Source organism: Hipposideros armiger, unplaced genomic scaffold, assembly GCF_001890085.2.
Source record: "Hipposideros armiger isolate ML-2016 unplaced genomic scaffold, ASM189008v1 scaffold_281, whole genome shotgun sequence".
NCBI lineage: Eukaryota > Metazoa > Chordata > Mammalia > Chiroptera > Hipposideridae > Hipposideros > Hipposideros armiger.
The window spans coordinates 651,369-670,506 of record NW_017731631.1 but is presented as its reverse complement, the minus strand read 5'-3'; the positions used below and the strand labels follow the sequence as shown (position 1 = coordinate 670,506).

Below are 19,138 nucleotides of genomic sequence, written 5' to 3'. Positions count from 1 at the left end.
TAATTTCATTTATATAGGAAAAAAAATATTGTTTTTTTATGACAAAATTTTTATGACAATTTAATTGTTAAAAAAATTACTAAACTGTACTGATAAAATTATCTTAAATCTTTAGGATACTCTTGTCAGAAACTCAGTTCTGTGTAGTATCGGTCTCTTATTATTGGTTTGTTTTTAATTGTTTATAAAGAATCTCAATGTAACTATGTTGAAGAATATCCCACATTTATGTAGAAGAGTACCTGAGTACCAGTCTTTCCAGCCTATACTAGCTACATTTCTATTTTTTTTAAATCATCTGGTTATTAATGTCTTTTGACTAGTTGATGTCCTTACATCAATGAAAACATACATTGTAATCATTTGATTATTTAATATATTAGACTGGCTGAGAAGATGATTTTATCATTTTGAATTCATTTAAAAATATAACTGGTTTGCTTTTATTTCAAACAAATTTAATAAATACATTTTTGCTCATCAGAGTAATGTTGTGCTTTGATGGGAGAGGCTTTTTATTTATTTTATTATTCTAAGTTGAGCCATCCTGCCACCTGTTGGCAACTCACCTGCAGCTTAGCTGAGGCCGGGACTGGAACCGCTGTTGCTCAGAGCTCAAACTCTTGAGCGAGCTCTTAACCAACTGAGCCATTTGGCTGGCCCACGAGGCTTTTTATTTTTTAACCAGAGTAATTGGCATATATTTTCACTGGTTAAAGGGAATTCAGAGTATCCATTTGGTCTTAAATAAAAGCAGAAGTGTTCAAAGTTTACCTCTGCCTTTGCATATTGTTCTCCTGCCTAATTTGAGGGTTTTACTGGAGAAGATAAGGAGTCATTTCAGCTTCTGCCTAGGTTATTTCAAAAACAAGTAAAACATTGTCATGTGTTTTAAATGAAATTGCTGTTTAAAATTTTTGTTTTAGGATAGTGGAGATTATCCACTTACCATGGCTGGTCCTCAGTGGAAGAAGTTCAAATCAAGTTTTTGTGAATTCATTGGCGTATTAGTACGGCAGTGTCAATATAGTATCATATATGATGAATACATGATGGATACAGTCATTTCACTTCTTACAGGATTGTCTGACTCACAAGTCAGAGCATTTCGACATACAAGCACCCTGGCAGGTCAGTATTTAGAAATATTTTCTGTGTATTTTGTAAGATTAGAGATGAAAACAATTTTCATCAAAAGAAATGAAATAATGGTGACACATATTAATTAATTTTGTTTATAAAATAACCACTAGGAGGATTTCACCTCTCCTCCAACTCCATGAATTACTGGGAATGGGATGGCATTTTCAAGTTTCATTTCTGTGAAGGTATATTATAATTAGTATATAGTGATTTTCTCTTGGTAACCATACTTGATTATTGTGCCCCAGAAAGGGAAAAGAGGTGGATAGGAATGTACTGGGTTCTTGAAAGATGAGATGTTTTATCAGGAAGGGTATTGACAGTAAACCTGGGGAGATCATAGGCCTTTTTATTTTATTATTTTATTTTATTTTATTTTTAAAGATTTTATTGGGGAATTAGGGGAGGGGAACAGCATTGGGGAATCGGGGAAGGGGAACAGACAGGTAGACACATTGCTGTTTTGTTCTTCAGTCTAGTTGTGGAGGACGTCCCTTCACTGGCCTATGTTGGTATGATCATTGTGCTCTTCCTGGTTGAGGCAGTCGCTCGCTGCTCATTGGTCGGCCGCTCACGGCGGCTCACAGCAGCTCAGCTCCAGGTCGAGCTGTTGTTCAGCATCTTAGCTGTAGAAGGCAGTGTCACTGGCCCTCATATGTGGGATACGAACCGGGGCCCTGCTGCTCAGAGCTGTTGCTCCCAAGCGAGCTCTTAACCATCTGAGCCATTCGGCCGGCCCACCATAGGCCATTTTATATATGTAGTCCTCGTGACCTTATTTTGTCTCTGGTTATGTCTCTACTCCTTCCTGTTATGATGGTCCCTACAGGATGATGCTTACTATTTAGCCACATCACACAATGTTGAATTTTATGTTTCTGAGTAACTTGAGGCTGAGTCAAATTATTTGATCTTTAAATATTAATGAAATGAGTTACATTTTTAAGACTTACAGGATTAATTCTAGGACAGTGGTTTTTGGTGTAAATGTTGATAAAATCTTTTGGTTTCTCCTTTGTGCAAAAGGTAAAATTGTTGATGCATTATTAGTGAATATATGCTTTTTGATTTGTGTTTGAATAAACCAAATAGGTGTTAATTATTACTATAGTATTCTAAGCCTTAATGATAGAATATTTTGGTGTCTACAAGTTTTTCATTTTCTAGGTGTGGGGATATTTTTTCCTTTAGAGTATTTTCCCAAAGAATTAAAGCTGTGATTAAAGATGTACTTCTGCTAAGTCCTCCATTTAAAAAAGTAAAATGCAGACACTGTCCCTGTAGGTTTCTGTTTTTAGATTTAAAGTCACAAAAAAAGGGAATGTATACTTTCTCTGTGAAGTTAGGTGGTATTTAATGATTAGAACTTGGTGGCTCAAGTAAATTAAAACAAGTATGCTTGTATAAGGTGAATAATTTTAGATCAAAATGGCAAACTGGTTCACCGAGGGTGTGAAATAGCTCAGAGAGGAAAATTAGGAAATCTCTCTTAAAGAGAGCCAATAGCCACAAATTAAGATTTAGTTTTGTGTTATTCTGTCATGCGCTGATACAGGTCTGAGAAATAGTCTGGAGTGAGCTAAAGAAAGCATAAAATGGTCAGATATTTCAATTAGTAAGTTTTAAATCATAGGAGATGAGACTTGTCTCAGAAACACAGAGTTCAGTCACAGAAGGTGGGGATCTGCAGGAAGTCTGATGAAAAGCACTTTATGGAGTGATCCTTTATTCTTTGTACTTTTGACTTTTCATTTAGATCTCTTCTTTGTAATTTCACCATTATCTTGATGATAATATGTAACAGTAAAATTAAAGGAAATCAAATACAGATAAAATTCACCAACATTTATATACACTGTAGCTTGATAAAAAACACTAAAGCTATCCCCTCTCTCTTTGGTTATGGTGAAAGCAACATGACTGCTGTGTAAACCATAGTTTATTTAGAAAGTGAATCATGATTTCTGAAACAGATCATTGTAGAGACATATTATAGATTATGGGGTTTGAGCATAGTCTGGGGACAAGTTACCTAGTTTTAAGATTTTTATTGGGGAATTGGGGAGGGGAACAGTGTTGGGGAAATGGGGAAGGGAACATTGTGTTTTCCCAGGACCCCTCAGCTCCAAGTCAAGTTGCTGTACTTCAGTCTTAGTTGTGGAGGGTGCAATCTCAGCTCCAAGTCCAGTCACCACTTTCAATCTTAGTTGCGGGTGAGCATAGGTTATCATCCCATGCGAGAGTCAAACCAGCAGCCTTGCGGCTAAGAGCACGCACTCTCACCATCTCAGTGGCAGCTCAGCTCAGGTGTAGCTCACTGGCCCATGTGGGAATCAAACCGGCGACCCTGTTGCTCAGAGCTCGTGCTCTTCGTCAACTGAGCCACTCAGCCAGCCTAGGTTACCTAGTTTTGAATCCCAGTTTAATTACTTATATAAACTGTATAATCTGAGGCAAATTTCTTGATCTCCCTGAGCTTCAATTTTCTTGTGAATGAAATGGGGATAATAGTACTTAATTTTGAGGGTTGTTGTTAAGGATTAGGAGATAATCTATGAAAACTACTTAACATAGGTAACTGACATACAGTAAGTATTCAGTACACATTAGCTGGTGTTTTATTGTCATTTGTAACAACTGTATTTTTCTTTTCTGTTAGAAGCAGATTAACCCATTTTGTTTTTAATTTCATTTTATCTTAAATTGTACATTTTTGCATCTGTGAGACTAATTTCAGCATTTTCCCTTTGAAAATAGCTATGAAGTTGATGACAGCTTTGGTCAATGTGGCACTAAATCTTAGCATTAATATGGATAACACACAAAGACAATATGAGGCAGAACGGAATAAAATGATTGGGAAACGAGCTAATGAGAGGCTAGAACTCCTATTACAGAAGCGGAAAGAGGTAAACTTCTATATTGACTAAGCTATAAATATGTGGCAAACTTGGTCACCATTAATTATGACATAACTTTCCTAGTTCATCAGATCAAATTTTTTGAAAGATTTAAATTTAAATAGCATTTCAAGTTGTCTATATGTCTAACTTAGGTTTGTTGACTATCTATGCAAACAGGACCTTTTGCATATAGTATTTCTGTGTGGACTAGGATTAAGGGTTCAAGGCTTCAACTAAGGAGTCCCTGACAAGTTGTTTTAAGCCTTAATATTATTCGTCTCTACTATGAAAATATCTCTCCTAAGTTCCTCCCTCAGCTTCTTAGGAAGAACTAAGGTTTCACTTATGTGAAATTACTTTGAAAAATAACTTGTAAGCTATTTAGTGTCTCAGTTGGTGACGTTTTTGTAGTGTAGAGGTACTTGGTTTACATTAATGGCTGACCACTGAATTGAACTTTGAATGACAAAAATATTTTCCAGTCTTATGCTAAATGATAATACATAAAATATTTCAATGTTATGTTTGTGACTTAAATTCCTCCATTGATGATATAATATTTTGCTATCTGACATTGGAATGTTTAATTTTATTTCTAATATGCAAAGTCTGATGTCTCAAAAATATTAGCAGTGCCATTGTGTTAAAATATTTTCCATGTAATCCATAAATTAATTACTTGATTTTGACATTTTGGGTGTGAGTAGTTGAAATTTTAAGTTGTTTTTTTTCTGAGTCAATAACTTTTTACAATGCCTTGACTCAAGAAAATCCAGAAAAATCTTGCCCGTACTTCCCCAATGCCTAAATACCACATCGTTTTCATATAGTTTGAAGTGAAGAATTGACCTTTTTGCCCTTTAATTTAGTTAATAAATTTCATCAGATGATTTATTAGGTGAACATAATGCATGTCTTAGTCCTTGAAATTATGGCCTAATTCTTAGACATAAATTTAAGATTGGGAACACAGAATGAGTGTATATAGGTAAAAGGATTTTGAGATTAAAATTATCTGTACAAATATAAGATATTAATACTTCTAGATTAGGGTTAAGTTTTTAAACATGTTGAAAGACCACCTGCACCTTTCACTATTTACTTGTGCTAATGAACATAAGAAGTGCATGCCCTTGTTAGCATTATTTGGAAAAGCAAGATTGTATTTATGGAAAGAAAAATTGTTTTTTACAAAAGCAGAGAACATAATCTAAAAGCTAATCAATACTTAGACTGTGAAAGGTTTTTCTCTTAACGCTCAAGCTCTGAATTGAAAGTGTATGGGGAGTAGGTAGATAAGTCGACCAAGATTTGAAATGTTAACTTGTGATTATTTCAAGTGAGCTTTGCTTCCCTCAAAAGAATTCAGTAGGGCCTCAGATTTACTACCAAGTTATTTTACTCAAATTCCTTTTGATTTTTGATCAGGCACTAGTTAAAACAACTATTCTTTTTCGGACAATAAAGACCAATATAATATCAAATATTGGAATATGTATTATAGTAAACTACTTAACAAATTTCTTTACATACCCTTATAAAATGGAAATTTGTGAGCATTAGAAAAATTAATCTACCAGCCAAACATTAAAAGCCAAGTCAAATATTCCAGGTATCAAGGGACTTTACCTACCTGATATACAACACCTGTCATTTTTTTCTATGTGGTTATTGTTGTCTGGTGGTATTAAAAATTAGGAGTAACCACCAAAACACTGGACAAATCTGCATTTATACTTGTATCAACTTTTTAGAGGCTCTTTTGGTTGTCTTCTATTACAATTGAAAGAAACTTTGTTTTTTACAGCTTCAAGAAAATCAAGATGAAATAGAAAATATGATGAATGCAATATTTAAGGGAGTGTTTGTACATAGATACCGGTAAGTCAGGACAGCTTTTGTTCTATGTAATTCTACTCTATTCGAGTTTGAAAGTGGCTCAGGCAGTGTAAGTTAGTGGAAAGAGCATTGGAGCAAGATCAGCAATAGACTCTTAAGTTCTTCCACTGATTGAGACACTCAAGGCAAGTTATTTAACTGTTCTGAACTTGATGTTTCCTATCTGAAGAATGGGGTAGTGTTGTTCTTGACTTGCAGCTACCCAACAAGTGGAAGCTACTGCTGATATTAGGAGTCAGGGTACAGAGTATTTCATTGTTTGGGGATGTATTAGGTTAGTAGAGACTGTACGTGCTGACTCCTGACTCTCTTCTCTATCCATTTGAATATCAGTGGGAAAATTTGGATAGATGTGAGACGTTTTCTTTTGCTGTTTTGAATTGATAGAGGAAAGAAATAGGTAATCTTAACCACCATTTCTGCTTTAACCTGTTCTTTAAATGTTGGTAGCATTCTTATTCAACTTCCTCATTTCCTCAACTTGGCAGGTATTGAATCAGGTTAATACTTTCTTTGTTATGTCCTTTTGTCCATTCTTACCTTTATTTCTACTGGCATTACCATAGTCTATTCCCGTATCATTCTCCTGCCTAGAGATCTTTGAAATTTTCCTAAAATTTTCTTTTATTGCATCATTTCCCTGCTCAAAAGCCTTCAGTGACTCACAGGGTGAATTAAAAATAATTTAGTCTGTCATTAAGATCCAAACTGAGGTTGGCCTCAGTGTTATGTGTAACGAATTCTCACCTGGAAAATGATGCTCTAATCAGACTAGTGTGCCTGCGCTCTTCTGACTACAGTATGCCCAGCAGGCTGGGCTATGGCATGGTGTAAAAGGTGGGGGTCAGATGTTGTTAGTAGTTTTATATAATTTAAAGTATTTACATGGTAATAAATGCACTTTGCTGACTAGACTGTAAACTTTTGGCATTCAGGGGCCATGCTTCAGTTCTGTTGGGTTGTTGGGAAAGTCATGACGTATTTTTTCTATGTTTTTCGTGGCAAAAATGCGTCATGACTTTTCCGACAACCCAGTACTTTCAAATCCCCAGTAATACTTAAGATAGTGGTATAATAATAGTAGGTTTGAATTATTTGGCATCTCTTGAATAAACCACAAGTCCTGTGATATAGTGGTACTCATGTGCATAATTTTTCCTTCCTCCATTCAGCGATGCAATAGCTGAAATCCGAGCTATTTGTATTGAAGAAATTGGCATTTGGATGAAAATGTATAGTGATGCCTTTCTTAATGACAGTTATTTAAAATATGTTGGTTGGACTATGCATGATAAGGTAAGATATACCCTACTGATAGTTTGTCTACACACAGACATAACTGTCTGTAGCGCTCATTCATGAAGTTACCTGCATGTAGGTATTACCTGGGACCATATTCCTATAGGCCTCCCTTCTTTATTCTGTTCTGTCTGCTCCATGAAAACATCATCTCTACAACATGAAGTCCTCTAGACTTTTGAAACTTGGTCACTGATTTACCCTTTAATCTTAACATATATTTTGTACAGAAATACTACGATCATTTTGGTGGTAGTGGTGAGGCATTTCTCAGAGCAGTAAGAAGAGTTCTTAGTTAGTATGTGAATGTTATATATTCTTAATTCCTCTTTTGATAAACATCTGTCTTAGCCAGATTATAAGTTAAAACGTGGCCTCTGACTTTTTTATTTGTTTTATTATTTTTTTTGTTAATCTACCTTTCTCTGAGGCTGCCTCTTCACTGGCCTTGTAGTTCCCTGTATACATCCCTTACGAGTAGTACTTTCTCTGTAAAGGTAAACTTACTGTGAAATATGCTACTATCATCTTGCACAATAGTATTTCTCTGAAAAAATTTTATTTGACCTACAGAAATAGTAACCCCAAAGACATTTAGTCTTAAATGTATGTTTTCATTCCAATTTTTGTATTATCAAAGTTTCTGAAGAAATGCTATTGTATAGAACATATTTACAATTTTAAAGTAGACACTATTGTATATATCTTGAATATTCAGGTTGAAAATATGCGAAGTTTTAATGCATTTTTCTCCTTGTTTCATTTAGCAAGGTGAAGTAAGACTCAAATGTCTCACTGCTCTACAAGGGCTTTATTATAACAAAGAGCTTAATTCCAAACTGGAGCTTTTCACCAGTCGGTTCAAGGTGAGTATTAAGTATTTAAAAATTACCTATTAATTTGAAATTTTTTTTTCTCTTGCTTTCCCATTAAAAATATTTTATTTTTTTGTCCTTAGGATAGAATTGTGTCTATGACCCTTGACAAAGAATATGATGTTGCAGTACAAGCAATAAAATTACTCACTCTTGTTTTACAGTAAGTATGTATTTATTGCAAACTATTAATGTCTACATATCTAAATATTACATTAGAGTATTTGGTTTAAATTTATCTAGATCTAAATTTTAATAACTGTCTATGTGGTTTTACAGCTACAAGTTTAATTTTCTCATATAAAGTTGAGAAAACAGGAAGAGGAAACCATTGGAATAGAAAAAAATCTGAGCTAGGAATTCATGTGTGCCCATTTTCTTGGGCAGTTTCCTTTATATTTTACTGTCTTAGATGCTCTTGAAATAAAATTAAACACGAGTATATAAATGTGCGTATCATATTTTGTCACACTTTTAGTAACTAGTATTTACTGAAACTTATCTGTAAACAATCTGAATTTGAACATATTACGTTAAAATACAATAGTGATGCAATTCATATTTTTTTAAAATTGTGGTAATATATATAACATACAGGTTACCAATTTAAACATACTTAAGTGTATAGTTCAGTGGCATAATGTGCGTTCACATTGTGCTGTCATCACCATTATCCATCTCCTGAACTCTTTATCATCCTATACTGAAACTCGACCCTCAGCACTAATTCCCCATTCCAGTCCCCACCAATCCCTGGTGACCACTTTTCTACTTTATCTCTCTGAATTTGACTACTTTATATATAGAGTCTCTCCATATTGTAGCAGATACCAGAATTTCATGCCTTTTGAGGCTTAATAATATTCCATTGTATGTTTATATCACATTTTATTAATCCATTCATCTATCAGTGGACATTTAGGTTAACATGATCCAAATAATAATTGCAAAAGGGTCTCTTTTTAAACCATAGCATGCAAATTATGACACTCATATGGAAAATTTATCGTGTAATAGTAGCCAGCAAAATTCTGATAAAAACTAATGAGAGATGACTGTCCATTAAAGTACTAGATGAAAACTTGAGGAAGATTAAAAATTTTTATTTTCTATGTAAAATGAGCAAGATCTTTCTGAGCATGACATAAAACGTAGACATATTTCTCTTTGAGTCAGATTTGGTAAGTTAATCTTTTTCTAAAAAACCATCCAGTTCTATGCCATGTTTACTGGGATGACATTTTTGTAAAATTATCATAATTTAAAAAATAAAAGTAGGGCCAGCCAAGTAGCACATTAGTTAAGAGCTGGCTTGGGACTCCAGAGGGCCCTGGTTCTGATTCCACATATGCGGGCCACTGACGCTGCCCTCCACAGCTAAGATGTTGACAACAGCTCAATCTGGAGCTGGGCTGCCATGAGTCGCCTGTGGCATAAGCTGCAGCCCCTGTGGCAGCGGGTTGCCATGGGCTACCGTGTGTAGCCAGCAGCCAGCGTGAGCGGCCAGCAGCTGCAGTGAGCGGCCGTCCAGAAGCCTGCGACTGATCTGCATTGCCCGGGAAGAGGGCAATGATGGTGCCAACTTGGGCCAGTGAAGCAACGTCCTCCACAACTAGACTGAAGAACAAAAGGACAGCAACTTGTCTGTTCCCCTTCCCCCAATTCCCCAGCGCTGTTCCCATCCCCCAATTCCCCAATAAAAATCTTAAAAAAATAAATTAAAAAAAAGTATATTGTAGTTATAATTTTAAGCACTTTTTCATTCCTAATAGTGTTTATTTGTGCCTTTTCCTTTCTGCTTCATTAGCCATTGTTAGAAGTTGGTCTTTTTCTCAGTTTTTGAAGAAGTTACTTTTAGTTTTGTTGATCCTCTACTGTTTCTATGTATCTATTACATTAATTTAAATTCTAATCTAAAGTACTTTCTTCTTCTACCTTCTTTAAGTTTAAGATGTTGTTGTTCTTCTAGTCCCTCAAGGTAAACATTTTATTCATTTATTTTCAAATTTTTAAAGAAGAAATTTTTGAAGCTACAAATTTTCCTATAAGTCCCATTTTGGCTGCATTCCAAAATTGCTGCGATATATTAGTTTTGATATTGCTTAATTATAAATATGTTGTAATTTCATTGTAGCTTCCTTTTAACATGTAAATTATTAGGCATATTCTTTGAAGTTTCTAAGCATGTATTCTAAACTAATTTTGTGTTAATTAGTTGTTTATTCATTATAGTCATGTAATATGATCAATAAACTATGAGTTATTTGTAGAAAAAAATCATTGAATTTACATATAAAATTTTAAATGTCTGTATTACATAAAATACCATAAACTCAAACAAATGAACAGAAACCAATAGGATAGTAGTCAAACATTAGTAACCAGATTATTGACAGGAAAGAAAATAAATTTTTTTTAATTAAAGCTTATTGGGGTGACAGTGGTTAGTAAAGTTACATAGGTTTCAAGTGTACAGTTCTGTAATACATCATCTATGTATCACATTGTGTGTTCACCATCCAGAGTCAGTTCTCCTTCCATAACTGTATATTTGATCCTGTTTACCTTCATCTACCATCCCCCTCCTCCCATTCCCTCTAGTAACCACTAGACTATTGTATGTGTCTATGAATTTTTATTTGTCTCATTCTTTTGTTGCTTTCAGTTTTATATCCCACATATCAGTGAAATCATATGGTTCTCGACTTTTTCTGTATGACTTATTTCACTTCGCATAACGACCTCAAGATCCATCCATGTTTTTGCAAATGGCACTATTTCATCTTTTATGGCAGAATAGTATTCCATTGTGTCCACATCTTTATCCAATCATCTATCGAAGGCCACTTTGGTTGTTTCCATGTCTTAGCATTGTAAATAAAGCTGCAATGAACATCGGAACACATGTATCTTCACAGATAAATGTTTTCAGATTTTTGGGTGAATACACAATGAGATACATCCTCAAATCTGTTAAAATGGTTATCATCAACAAGACAAAAATAATGTGTTGGAAAGGCTGGAGAAAAAGGAACCCTCGGACAATATTGGTGGGAATGCAGATAAGTGCAGCCTCTATGGAAGGCAGTGTGGAGGTTCCTCAGAAAATTAAGAATAGAATTACTATATGATCCAGTAAACCCTCTCCTGCGAACTTACCCAAAATAAAAATGTAAACATATGAAAAGGTGTTTAGCCACACTTTAGAGAAATGTATATTAAAATGAGGCCATTTTTTACAAATTGCTTGAGATACAAAAGTGTTTGGTAATCTACTGTGTTGTTGAGACTATGCAGAAACAGGCCCTTATACATTATTGATGGGACTATAAGTTGATAGAAACTCTTGGAGAAAACTTTGTCAGTATCTATCCACAGTTATACAAAAATGACTACGTTGTAGTCATTAACAAGAAGGCATCTCTAGGTGTACTGATATTTTCTGAGAATTCACTTAACTGGGGGGCATTTTGAGCAGTGTTCATTATTGTATTTTTCTTTAATTTTTAAAATGTTATTAAAAATATTGAAAAAATCCTGAAATACGTATGAACATAATAGTACTTTACATATATTTCTGTAATTTCTTCTTCCTTTTTCCTTAATACCTTATAGCCAATTTTTCCTTGTTTCTGACACTGATATTTTTATGAAGGGTGATAGCCATTTATGTTGGTTCAGCTATGTATATAACTAATAACTGGAACTTCTAATGAACATTCCTTACCATACAGTTAAAATGAGTAAACTACTACACATCTATTATACTTTAACTGCTGTGATTCAATATGTCTTTTTCATATTTTTTAAAGATTTTATTAGGGAATTGGGGTAGGGGAACAGTGCTGGGGAATTGGGGGAAGGGGAACAGACAAGTTGCTGTCGTTTTGTTCTTCAGTCTACTTGTGGAGGACGTTGCTTCACTGGCCCAAGTTGGCACCATCATTGTGCTCTTCCCGGGCGAAGCAGATCAGTCGCCGGCTTCTGGACGGCCGCTCACTGTGGCTGCTGGCCGCTCACGGTAGCCCATGGCAACCCACTGCCACAGGGACTGCAGCCTACGCCGTTGCCGGTGACTCACAGCAGGCCCAGCTCCAGGTTGAGCTGTTGTTCAGCATCTTAGCTGCGGAGGGCAGTGTCACTGGCCCTCATATGTGGGATCCGAACCGGGGCCCTCTGGCGTCCCAAGCCAGCTCTTAACCATCGCGCCACTCGGCCGGCCCTCATATATTTTTAATATGTTTGTTTATAACAAGTGATTTTTAAAAAAATGATCCAGTATTATACATAGAGTAATTTAAATCAAAATGCTATTTGAAATTTTAATGTTTTAGTTTTGTTTCTCTCAAAAAGAAGTAATATTTCCTTAGACATCACACTTCTGGAAACCTTGAGTAGAGGAGAAAATCAAAAAGCATCTGAGATCCTCACCTAACCATCTAGTGTACTTAGGCTTTTCTCTCTGATGGTGGTCCCATGATTCTTAATTTACATATGATGGTAAAAACCCAGATTGTTTATCTCACAATGTAGAAGGGAAAGAGGTGCAAGAGGCCAGGAATTTGAATGCAGAGTCCACAAGAGAAGAACCCAACCAGGTTTACCCTGGGTACTGTGGTTGATGGGCCTAATAACTGCTTTCATTTACCAAGAAGATTTTATTAGGTTGATTTTGTTCTTTAAAATAAGATCAAGAAAATGAGCACTACATTTTAGTGAAATTTTTCAAACGATAGATTGTAATTGAAGGCCTTTAGCACTTACATTTTAAATAATTAGTAAATCAATTTCTATTGCCTTATATGGCATTCAGTATATGGTGGATGAAATATTCTTCATCACCGTGTAATATCTGGGGCATTAGTATATTTTAATGCTCCAATATTGTCTCTTTCCTTAATATTACTATGAAATATATGCAGCATTCTCTATAATTAACTCTAAGCTCTTAGTGTGCCAGCACTTTATTTTCTACATTAGTTTATATTGTTTTTTCTTTATTTCCCATTAGTATGCTTGTCACATTATTACTTCCCATATACCATATATGTTTTTACTTAATTGTCTCTTAATTTTACCTCCATTGATCTTAGATGTTAACAAAATACTCAGCTCTTTTGTCAGGGCAAGCTCTTACTGACAGATTATAATCAAATAATCAAACAGATTTCTCCCGTTTCATTTGTCTTAACACAAGTTAATGAAAGTATGAGCGTAGATTTTGTACTAAATATGCTTAAAATTTTGGCATTAGTAAAAAAAACTGCTTTTGCTTATTTCTTTTTAGGAGTAGTGAAGAAGTTCTTACTGCAGAAGATTGTGAAAATGTCTATCATCTGGTTTATTCAGCTCATCGACCCGTAGCAGTAGCAGCTGGAGAATTTCTCTACAAAAAGTAAATCTATATTTCTGTTATTCATTTTCGAAAGTGTACTTTTAGGACAGTAATTTATTGTGTTATAATTCACATTAAAATATATGTAACTTATTTTTGTAACTATTCAGTATAGGTCAAATTAAAACTTTCACATTTTACAAATATTTCCTTTAAAAGTTTTCACTTTCCTTCACCAATTCCTTTGATTTATTTAAGTTAAATCTTCAAAGGCAAATGTACATGGTTACATTAAATATACCTATCTATACTATAATGTTAAGACTGACCTCTTCCTAATTTTTCCCTCTTTTCTCTGATGTCAACTCCCCTGAAAAACACGCCCATTTGGGGTGAAGCATTTATTAGAAAGAGTATATGATGTTAAACTTTCATACTACAGTTTCTATTTATTGTTATCCAGTGATAGTTCTCTTTTGTTATTTATAAGGAAAACCCCCACATGATATCCATAGAAAGAGGCCTCTAAGTTCAGATTTAGAGATAATTGTTCAAGAAGGATAGTAGGAAAATATAAGTTAAATTTTAAAGAGAAGAATATCATAGGTTTATATGCATAAATGGTATGGGTTAGTCATTGTAATACTTCCGTGAAATGAAATGGTTCCATAAAATGCAGCAAGGTTTTTAAAAGGAAAAATTCACAACTCAGTAAAATTATTTTGAGAAGTTAATATAAGAGGGCTTGGAAGTACCATCAGGTATAAAACGGAAAATTCTTAACAGCAATTATTTACTTTGGCATAATGTTGGACAATGTACCCACCCAGCTCCCATTTACTCCTTTGTTAGGTGCTTAAATATGGAATCAAGACAGGTTTTCTTTATTTGTTTTGTTTTTCTGGTTAGGAAATAATTGGTTTTTGTTTTAAAAGTAAATCTTTTGTATTGATCGCAGGCTCTTCAGTCGTAGAGATCCAGAGGAGGATGGACTGATGAAAAGAAGGGGACGACAAGGTCCAAATGCCAACCTTGTTAAGACATTGGTTTTTTTCTTTCTGGAAAGTGAGGTTAGTTAATGTTCATTTTATACTTAGGCCAGTTTTTTGAGGCTATTCCCTCTGTTCATGCAGGATGTTGGTCTCTGTATATTTTTCTTTATTTGAAATGTTTTTGACAGGTATTGACATCATGGTAATGCTGGTCCTCTACAATGAGTTGATAAGCTCTAGGGGTATTTAAGCTTCACAGAATGAAGAGAAATACTTTCCTTATATATTGAATTGATAAGTAAACATGTACTTTATATTTTAAGTAACCATCAGCACTACCATTGAGTTAAAATAAATCCATAGTATATTTTATAATTAGAGTAGTTAGCTCACGTAATATTGAGTCCAAATAGGCACTAAAGATGCATGCATATAACCTTTTCAAAAAGAATTTTCATGTTAATGATTTAATGATTATTTAAAGAAATGTTTAATGATACTACCTAACAAGGTTTACTTATACACAGTAATCTAAGGCAGTTAGTTCTCTGTCCTTTCTTCCATCGGACCTCAAAAAACAGATTGCTGCTTGAGGTTGTACATGGTCCACAAAGTTTCCATTCTTTTGAGTTAAGGCTAATATGCTGTTTGTCTAAGAACACATTGTTTTTTTAAAATTTTAGTTACATGAGCATGCAGCATACCTTGTGGATAGCATGTGGGACTGTGCTACTGAGCTGCTGAAAGACTGGGAATGTATGAATAGCTTGTTGCTGGAGGAACCACTTAGTGGAGAAGAAGGTAAGGATGTTTAATTAGGGTATTTTTGTTGTCTAGACAGTTTTGAAAATAGATTTTACTTACTCCATTTGTTCATCTCTTAGTGTTACAATAATTGAGTGAAAACCTTACTCTGAATAATTTTGTTTCTATACACGAATATTATGCTATGTAAAAAGACGTAGATGTCAGTATTCCTGAAATTTTTTTTGTGCCTGTTCATATTTTCTTTGTTCAAATATTGGATCGGTGTACAGATTTGTAATGTTTGAATTATTCAAACAAGGTTTAACTTGTTTTAATCCTTTCTGTGATACAACAGTGGGATTTTCTTTAGTACATTAGGTCAGATTCTGTCACAGGCAGAAGGAACTGTTATGTAATAATTATAAATGGCATATAGGGAAAAGAAATAGGTTAACTTTCTCTGATTTCTTTTCAGCGCTAACAGATAGACAAGAGAGTGCTCTGATTGAAATAATGCTTTGTACCATTAGACAAGCAGCTGAATGCCATCCTCCCGTGGGAAGAGGGACAGGAAAAAGGGTATGCCAATATATCTTCTGTATTCTAAACTATATATTTTTTTTCAATAATCTTTTATAAAATTCTTATTTGTAACCATAGAACCAAAATTTTTTAATCTTATATTTTATTTTCCAGATGATCTTTGCTTATAAATATGTGTTACAGGTAAATTTTAAAGCATTAGGAATTTAGGAAATTTGAGTTTCTTTCATAAGATACATTATTAGTTACTATAGGAGATACAGTGATTGACATTCTTGTCTTCAGGAATGAATGTAGTGCATCATTTTAGAGTGGTGCATTTGTCTGTTCTGGTTTATTTATAGATTTGATTTTTCTTAAACAATAAAAACATTAAAAAACAATAATTATTCATTAAAATGGGGAAATTCTTATTTCCTGGGATTAGATTTTAATATACTATTGTGTTGTTCACATATTCTATTTGCCTTGTAGACCAACAGTTCCACAAGCTTTCAAACTTTTTTTGATTGTGAAACACAAAAATATATTTTTATATTGAGACCTAGTACATACCTATACATGTGAGTTTGTGTGTAACTGAAACAAAATTTCATCAAACAATTCTGAAGTTTATGGTGTGTGCTACATTCTTTTTCTGTTTGTTAATTGCTAGTAGTAACTTACTATGTTGAATTCATAACCCGTCGATCATGGCCCACAGCTTAGAGTGGGCTGAAATGCTGTTATTCAATCCCATTATTATATAAGCTCGTAAACTATATTTCCTGTTCCTAACTGCTTCTCCTTACATTCAAATGTAGAGTTGGTTACTCTAATTAGGTATTGATTTTGCCTCTAGAATTATTCAAAGTTTTTGTTGTTGTTGTTACTTTAGGTGGCTTTTTCTTTTTCTTTTTTTTTTAACAGATTTTATTGGGGAATTGGGGGAGGGGAACAGTGTTGGGGAATTGAAGAAGGGGACCAGCCAAGTTGTTGTTCTTTAATCTTTGTTGTGGAGGGCGCCAGTCACCATCTGGCTGCCCGGCGGCAGCTCGTGGCCTCTAAGCACAAGATGCCGAGTTCGGTCTTAGTTGGGGGTGGGCGTAGCCCATCATCAAACAGGCAATCTTGTTGTTAAACCAGCTGAGCGATCCTGCAACCTGTTGGCAGCTCAGTTACAGCTCAGATCGGGTGCAGCATCACTGGCCCATGTGGGAATCGAACCGGCGGCCCTGTCGCTCAGAGCTCACACTCAAGCCAACTCTTAACCAACTGAGCCACTCGGCTGGCCCAGGTGGCTTTTTCTTACAATGTGCAAGTTATTCTGTCACTTTTAGATTTCAAGTTTATAGTAGGAATTTTTGTGCCCATCATTTAAAATGTAGTTTAATTACTTACCTAACAATGTTAATGACTAAATAAGTACTTAAAATGTTGTTGTGTTACTTTAGGTTCTGACAGCAAAGGAGAAGAAGACTCAGTTAGATGACAGGACAAAAATCACTGAACTTTTTGCTGTGGCCCTTCCTCAGTTATTAGCTAAAGTAAGTTTGTGTCAATATCAGAATGTTAGTAAGAAATTACAGTTCAAATTTCCAGGTATAAAACATGGGGATGTAATATACAGCATAGGGAATATGGTGAATAATATTATGATAGCATGGTATAGTGTCAGATGGTTGCTGAACTTATAGTGATCACTTTTTTAGGTATATAAATATATAAATATTGAACAACTATGATATACACCTGGAAACTAATATAATATTGTATCTTAGCTATATTTTAATAAAAATCTTAAAGAAATTACAGGTTTTGTTTGGAAATGCTACACAGAATTTTATCATAATATTTACTTACCATTATTGTGTTGTTTTTGACATTTTTTTTTTATTTCAAAGTACTCTGTAGATGCAGAAAAGGTGACTAACTTGTTGCAATTGCCTCAGTACTTTGATTTGGAAATATACACCACTGGACGATTAGAAAAGGTATGGTGTTTTCTGTGTATAAAAATACCATGGAGAAAAATTGTTAGTTTAGTTCATCCCATCATATTGTTTGTTTATGTTTTTAAAATATGATTTTGTAATTACTAATCTGAAAGGAAACACACCTTATTTGTCTTTGGTATTTTAGATAAGTTGGATTAGGAGAGTAGCAACAATTAGGCTTCCCTTTGATTCATGCCCACAGCGATATTCTCATTTCTAGCCATTATGTGATTATCACTGATCATTAATGGAGATTAGGGGTGGGTAACTGGACAGTAACAATTACAAAACGAAAGCAGCTGATATGCATTGAATACGTTTACTGTGTTCCAGAAACTATTGTAAGTTCTTCATATCTATTAAAATCCTTACCAAAGCCCTATAAAATATATGCTATTATTCCTGTTAATGTTGAGGAAAATGAGTATGGGCGGGTCAGTTTATTTATTTACCATGACTAGAAAAACACCTTAAAATGTATGTTCTACTGGTTGTAGAGTTAATTTATTTGAGGCTTTTCTCCACAGTGGTATAGTTGTTTTATGCCTACCATATATACCTTAGTTTTAATGGAAAAAAAAACTTTGATTTTGCAGCATTTGGATGCCTTATTACGACAGATCCGGAATATTGTAGAGAAGCACACAGATACAGATGTTTTGGAAGCATGTTCTAAAACTTACCATGCACTCTGTAATGAAGAGTTCACAATCTTCAACAGAGTAGATATTTCAAGAAGTCAACTGATAGACGAGTTGGCAGATAAATTTAACCGGCTTCTAGAAGATTTTCTGCAAGAGGTATATATTACAAGTATTTTGTCAGTTGGGCCCCTCCACTTCGGTGACAAAATTAGTCACCAGTCCTGGTGATAATGCCTAGCAGCATTTTGAAAAGATGTTCATACTTTTTGTTCTGTGATTCATCATACTACTCTTACTCCTCCACCAACATAAAAAGGTGATAAAACTCTGTGACTTGGGGAAGGTGAACACAAAACAGACATTTTTCCTGTTTTTTTTTATATTTTAAAGAAACGATCTGCAAAGTTCCCAGGGTTTAGTTGAATGAGAGGCTGTTAGGGAACAGGGTGTTAATGGAACAGAAAATAGAGCTAGACTGTACTGTGGTCATGTAACCTCAAAAAGTAGAGTATTTCTTAGTGCTTTGGCAGTGTTAGTGAGGAAAGGCAATTATGGTCTTTGATATTATAAAGCCTTGAGAAACTACTGTTATAGTCACTATTGATTTTGGGGTTTCCTATGTTGTTCTATTGTATTTCCGGAGAGCCTTAAAGTGCAGCACTCAGATACACTTGTATTTTTATTGTGATGTTTGTCTTTTCTGGAAATACACTTTTAACAGTTTAATGGATTTGCATAAAATAAAAATTTATAATTCTCAAATTAATGCATTTAGCCTTTTC

The 19,138-nt window shown here is 34.4% G+C and overlaps 1 protein-coding gene across 10 annotated transcripts in view; it reads left to right on the top strand.

The window, feature by feature from the left end:
- STAG2 (STAG2 cohesin complex component) overlaps nt 1-19,138 on the top strand; it is a 141,169-nt gene that overhangs the window by 83,604 nt on the left and 38,427 nt on the right. For 8 of the 10 annotated variants that reach the window (XM_019657915.1, XM_019657916.1, XM_019657910.1 and 5 more), the window contains exons 7-19: nt 927-1,131; nt 3,901-4,052; nt 5,854-5,927; nt 7,118-7,241; nt 8,012-8,110; nt 8,203-8,282; nt 13,407-13,514; nt 14,413-14,524; nt 15,130-15,247; nt 15,669-15,772; nt 17,170-17,262; nt 17,620-17,709; nt 18,309-18,512. In XM_019657915.1, coding sequence (XP_019513460.1) covers nt 927-1,131; nt 3,901-4,052; nt 5,854-5,927; nt 7,118-7,241; nt 8,012-8,110; nt 8,203-8,282; nt 13,407-13,514; nt 14,413-14,524; nt 15,130-15,247; nt 15,669-15,772; nt 17,170-17,262; nt 17,620-17,709; nt 18,309-18,512 — 1,563 coding nt within the window. The remainder of the gene's footprint in view (nt 1-926; nt 1,132-3,900; nt 4,053-5,853; nt 5,928-7,117; nt 7,242-8,011; nt 8,111-8,202; nt 8,283-13,406; nt 13,515-14,412; nt 14,525-15,129; nt 15,248-15,668; nt 15,773-17,169; nt 17,263-17,619; nt 17,710-18,308; nt 18,513-19,138) is intronic. The other 2 variants (XM_019657918.1, XM_019657919.1) reach the window with 1 other exon arrangement.